The sequence below is a fragment of the Populus euphratica genome, unplaced genomic scaffold, assembly GCF_000495115.2.
Source record: "Populus euphratica unplaced genomic scaffold, PopEup_1.0 scaffold3603.1, whole genome shotgun sequence".
NCBI classification, from domain to species: domain Eukaryota; kingdom Viridiplantae; phylum Streptophyta; class Magnoliopsida; order Malpighiales; family Salicaceae; genus Populus; species Populus euphratica.
In genome coordinates, this window is record NW_011503407.1 from 1,906 (window position 1) to 7,974 (window position 6,069).

A 6,069-nucleotide genomic window follows, 5' to 3' on the forward strand; every position below is an offset into this window, starting at 1 on the left:
ATAATTTTATAAAATAGATTTTTTTAAAATGATTTTAAATAATTACTGATGAAATTACCGATGGTATTTTTTGAGAGATATACTAATAGAATAAAATAGGTAATTTTTTTTGACATGTTTGTTCCGTCAAAAAATCTATTTGTAATAATATTTTTGTATGACTAATGAATTTACTGATGAACAAAAAATTATATATAAAAAATTCAAAGTATTTTAATAAGTGATTTTGTTGGTAAATAAATTACCCACGGAAAACTTTTCTTGGGAAAATTGTTAAATATTGTAGTGGTGGATATTAATTTATTCATAAATTCTTTCAAAATAGTGGATTAAAACAAATATAAATTCAGGACATGTTGTTGACGATTAATATTAGAAAAACTCAGTCACGTACCTATAAATACATCTGCTCCACCACTTCTTTCCTTGTAGCATCCACCTCCTAAATCAAGACAAAAGGAAAACACCTCCCTCTCTCTGTCTCTCTTCCTTCGTTCTACCACCAAACACGCACACATAATACATATATCAAAACAACATGCCTGTCGATACTTCATCACTTCCATGCCAAGGCCAAACTGTCTGTGTCACCGGGGCTGGTGGCTTCATTGCTTCATGGATTGTTAAACTTCTTCTAGAGAAAGGTTACTCTGTTAAAGGAACTCTGAGGAACCCAGGTTAGTTTACAATAATTAAGCACTTAGATTCTTTCCCTTTTCTGTTATTAAGATCGTGTTAATTTAATGCTTTGTATTTGTGTTGTTATACACAGCTGATCCCAAGAATTCCCATTTGAGGGAGCTTGAAGGAGCTCAAGAAAGATTAACTTTATGCAAGGCTGATATTCTGGATTATGAGTCTCTTAAAGAGGCTATTCAAGGGTGTGATGGAGTTTTCCATACTGCTTGTCCTGTCACAGACGATCCAGTATGTTTCCTTTTGTTTCTTTTCTTTTCGGTCCATTGGTAGTAAAAAATTTGTTCGGATGCTGAGAATTTTAAGAAAAGAACATAAAAACGACACTTGGACTTCAAAGGACAAATTTTAGGTTGCCGGTAATTTTAAGCACGGATGTCACCGACAAATGTTAGTAAAAGATTTTTCCGTAATTCATGATGCAAAGTATCTTAGATGATTTTGTGTTACAATACTTGAAGGACAAGGTGATGGAGCCAGCAGTGAATGGAACCAAGAATGTGATCATGGCAGCAGCTGAGGCCAAAGTCCGACGAGTGGTTTTCACGTCTTCAATTGGTACTGTGTACATGGACCCCAATAGGAGCCCTGATGTTGTCGTTGATGAATCTTGCTGGAGTGATCTTGAGTATTGCAAGAACACCAAGGTATTTAATTAATAACATGTGATGATGATTAACATAATTAAATAGCTCCTAATTTGAGCACTCAAAGCAAACAGAGTAGGTGTAAATAAGAATATCTCTAAGATATCGTGATGTAAGTTCATTATTCCTTGCGTCATAGGGCTTACTGCATCTTGAAATCCTAATTGCCTATCCTTCACATCTTGATGTAAGTTCATCTTGGAATTGCAGAATTGGTATTGCTATGGAAAGACTGTGGCAGAACAGGATGCATGGGATGTGGCTAGGAAGAAAGGAGTTGACCTAGTGGTGGTGAACCCAGTGGTGGTGCTTGGACCGTTGTTGCAATCCACTGTCAATGCTAGCATCCTCCACATCCTCAAGTACCTAACCGGCTCAGCTAAGACATATGCTAACGCTGTTCAAGCTTATGTGCATGTTAGGGATGTGGCCGTTGCCCACATTTTAGTCTTCGAGACACCTTCTGCCTCCGGTCGTTACATTTGCTTTGAGAAAATGCTTCACCGTGGAGAGGTGGTGGAAATCCTTGCAAAGTTCTTCCCGGAGTATCCCATCCCCACCAAGTAAGTTCTTATGATTTTGAATAACTTTATAATAATCCCGAGCTTAACAACTCTAAAAAACTACTTCAATAGAAAAGTTAGAATAATCTAACGTAATGAAACTTTTATTATTTTTCTAACCTATTTTTCTTTCATGGTCCTTTCCGGATTTTTCTTCAAATCTTCATTAGCAAAATTATATTATGATTTTAAGAAACAAAATATTTGCATAAGATTTTTTTTTTTTGTTTCTTCATCTGTCTTGATGTTCACTCTTTTTTTTTTTTATCATTTACCAATTTTTTTATATATCTAATGGAGACAAGGAAAATTAAATAGACATAAAAAGAAAATAGTGAGGGTTGAATGGGTTAGCAGTACTAAATTGTCTTTGTCATAATGATTTCACAATAGTGGTGCAGCAAAAGGGCCCTCACCAACCCCATCGTCTGTCATATTTTCCACGATTGGTGCTGCACAAAGTTATTGGATCACAAGTTAAATATTGCTTTGTTATATATATTTCAAATTTTGTCATGGAGAGTTAGGAAGAGGATTGGGTCCTATATCCTAATCTCATGCAATTATATGCTGCAGTACTTGTTTGCCTAATTTCAGTGCTTAAGATCAGACAAGTTGATTGAATGTTCATAGTTGGGTTGCTAGGTTATACGAAACAGTTTTTTCTGCTGCCTTCAAATAAACCTACCAAGTTTGTAGAAAGAATTATTAATAATGTTGTGTTTTTTATTCATATTGAATATTAATATTTTGTATTGCAATGCATTTGCAGGTGTTCAGATGAGAAGAACCCAAGAAAACAAAACTACAAGCTCACAAACCAGAAGATCAAGGACCTGGGCATCGAATTCGTCCCAGTGAAACAGTGCCTGTATGAAACTGTTAAGAGCTTACAGGAAAAGGGTATCCTTCCAATCCCAAAACATGTTGAAGACTCTGTGAAAATTCAATAAAGGTTCATTTATTAGCAGGTTACAAGTCCACGCATCAAGTATTGTTGCAGTTGTTTGCAAAATACATACTAAAGAAAAGAATATACTAAAGAAGAATGTCAATGTCAATGTCAGAGTGCAGGTGTTACTGTCTTCTATATGTAAAGACCTCTAATTGTCTTCGTGCTTAGACTAATCCTTTTATAACGAATGTTTTAATCCCTAAATTAATCAATTAGTGGATGTAACATATGAGTGTTTCGCTTGTATTTTCTTCTTTTTGTTTTTGGTTGTTCTTGCTGTTTAAGTTTAATCCAATTTCAATATGGAATCAATACCATCTCTGTGGCTTCCCTTGTTTTGAGAATTGATTATCCATCATTATTCAAAATAAGGTCTAAAACTCGAATAAAGCTTATATAAATAATGATAGTTGCATGTACAGGTGATCAGAAGATAATTATCCTAATATAATTAATTAAGGATGTCAAATTCTCTTCCCTCCTCATATAATTAATTAAGGATGTCAATTTCTCTTACTCTTATTCCCTCCCAAAATCGCCAGGATGCCATCTCTGTATAGGTACATACCCTTTCTTGTGGAAGACGAATCTAAACCAAGGCAATTAGTAGTCTGGAACAACATCGCAGGCAATTTGTAGTAAAACTCAGGGAAAGGTGGTGGTACCATATTACGCATACATACAGATTATAATTAACAAAAAAAAAAACATTTTGGTTAATTCTAACATCAGAAATAGTGAGAGAGAAGTCGGCGCTTAGTAGTCAGCGAACAACATCACAGGCAATTTCCAGCAAGGAGCCAGAGAGTCCACTGACTGCCTCTGCTTAGATCACAAACAATCAAAACAAAAATGTGGTGCTGTCTGAACTATTAAAATCAACAGCCATGCAGGAATATTTATAACATATAATTTGATGATTAATTAATAAGTTTGATGATTAATTAATAAGTGAATAGTTAATTTTTAACTTGATGATAATTTTTATTTTTTATTTATTTATTTAAAATATCATTAAAAACATTAGAATTAGAACTACTTAAAAACATGAAAGCTATAGAAAATTATCTTATTTTTCTAAAAAAAAATTAAAATTAATATAAGTCAAATAATAAATAATATTCAGACTAGAAGATAAATTCAGATTTATTCGTACCTAGCTTATAATTTTGTATAAAAGGAGCTTTGCTCCTCAATGTAGATTTATTCCAAGGAGAAAGTAAAAACACGAGGGAAGTTTCCTTTTTATCTGAGGTAATTTTTTGATCTTGCGTCACCTTTTTTTGTTTCCTTTCTGCTATTTGAAAAGGAGATAGCAGGCCATGATGTTTTTTCATTTTAGTCTTAGTTTTTAATATGCATGGTGTAAAGGCATGCTTCTCCAATTGTTTCCTTTTACATGAAATGAGCAAGACGGGTTCCAAGATTAGGAAAAATGATGGGTCAAGAGGCACGAGTTCTGGTATAGGGCTTTGAGTTCATAATTTTGATTTTATTTATTTATTTATATGAGTGTTGTGTTCGGGTTACTTTGCATCTATCACAACTAATTTCACGATTTACTGAATATCTTGTAAGTCTAATGAGCATATAAAACACCACGAGGGTGACAAACATGCATAGTAAGATTCAAATCTAGGTGCAGAGGAAGAAAATAAATCCCTCCCACCGTTGGGCTAACACATCAAGTGCATAATTTTGGTTTTACTGTGCATACAGGTTCTGTTACAGGTCTTTGAATTCAAAATTTTAGTTTTATTATACATATGGATATGGACTTGTGCCCTCCTTTTGAGAATGATATGTCAAACTTATATTCAGGCTTCCAGTTTAAGTTGGTGGGTCGAATCTTGTTGGGCTAAATGTTGTTTATTTGATATGAATTGTTTTATATTTTTTATGAATTTTGAAATATATATTTTGACCAAATATTAAAAAAATTATTTGGTGTATACAGTCAATACTCTAAAAATATTTCGAACTAAAAAAAAAACATTTCAAGATTTGAAAAGAAGTGTTTTAGCATTGATTTCTTAAATGCAAAAATTTGTTTCTTGTATTATGAATTCTACAACATATTTCCAAAGGATTTTGGCCAATATTTTAAAAAAATATAAAATTTTTATTTTTTTGACAATTTGTTATTATTTACTATTAATATTTGAATAAAGAAACCTTAAAAAATAAATATTCAAAACATTATTAGAAATGATTTCTTATTATTCACTATTAATATTTAGATAAAAAAAACCTCAAAAGATAAATATCCAAAACATTATTAAATTATTAGGAATAATTTGTTATTATACACTATTAATATTTGGATAAAGAAACTACAAGTGGTTAATATCTAAAATATTTTTCTAAGAATAATATGTCATTATTCGTTAATAATATAAGGGCAAAGAAACCTATGAAAGGTAAATGTCCAAAAATATTATTAAGAGTAATACAACTTATTCATCTTTAACATAAAGATAGATTTATGTCCAAAATATTATTTAGAACAATTTAATTGTTCATCCCTAAAAGAAATCTCAATTATAATTAGGAACATTTCACTTTTTATTCCATAATTTACGAGTTGTAAGAGTAGGAAATACTAAGGTAAAAATGATTTTTTAAAGCGCTTTGAATTTTTTTAGATTTTCAACTTAGATTTTTTAAACGATTTATGAGTCACGAATACTTAAAATACTTAGGAAAAGTGAGATTTTAAGTACACTGAATCTCATTGGATTTTATCTTAGTTGTCTCTTAATTCACAAATTGTAAATTTAGTTTGAATCAAACATAAATTTTAAAAGATCTGTATTTGTTCTCATTGACACTCCATAGACACATCTAAAGATATGATTCATATTAACCAAGTGATCTTTCTTTTTAGACTTTAAGCCCAGTTTGTTCATCGTAGCAAACTTATCTTAAAAAAACTGGTAGGATTATCAAACATTAACACCATAACAATTATAAGATAAACCAAACATTAAGCAACTTACCTTAGGTAAGTGTTGCGATGTCGCGGTCGCACAAATTAATTACCCTAGCTTAAAACACACAAGATAGTATAGAGCAAGTAAGGGATCGATCCCACGATGAAGATTTAGTTCAGATTTTTATGTTATACGGTATGCAATTGGGGGGTTTTGATTTGTGATAATCTAAACTATGGTAGAAATTAAACTAGTGAACACAATCAATTAAAACT

General features: G+C 31.7%; 1 protein-coding gene across 1 annotated transcript; it reads left to right on the top strand.

Moving 5' to 3' along the window:
* The first annotated feature begins 393 nt into the window (after nt 1-393).
* LOC105119801 (cinnamoyl-CoA reductase 1-like) lies at nt 394-3,093 on the top strand. The gene is made up of 5 exons (XM_011017988.1): nt 394-677; nt 773-927; nt 1,158-1,343; nt 1,554-1,906; nt 2,679-3,093. The coding sequence occupies exons 1-5, from the start codon at nt 539-541 to the stop codon at nt 2,857-2,859; spliced, it is 1,014 nt and encodes a 337-aa protein (XP_011016290.1). The 5' UTR covers nt 394-538; the 3' UTR covers nt 2,860-3,093.
* The last annotated feature ends 2,976 nt before the right edge of the window (nt 3,094-6,069 follow it).

Bases quoted from the DNA above. Each gene is read 5' to 3' on its own strand.
- LOC105119801 (XM_011017988.1), top strand. From the start codon at position 539: ATGCCTGTCGATACTTCATCACTTCCATGCCAAGGCCAAACTGTCTGT. The intron at 678-772 runs GTTAGTTTACAA...TGTTATACACAG, and splicing joins AGGAACTCTGAGGAACCCAG to CTGATCCCAAGAATTCCCAT. The intron at 1,344-1,553 runs GTATTTAATTAA...TTGGAATTGCAG, and splicing joins AGTATTGCAAGAACACCAAG to AATTGGTATTGCTATGGAAA.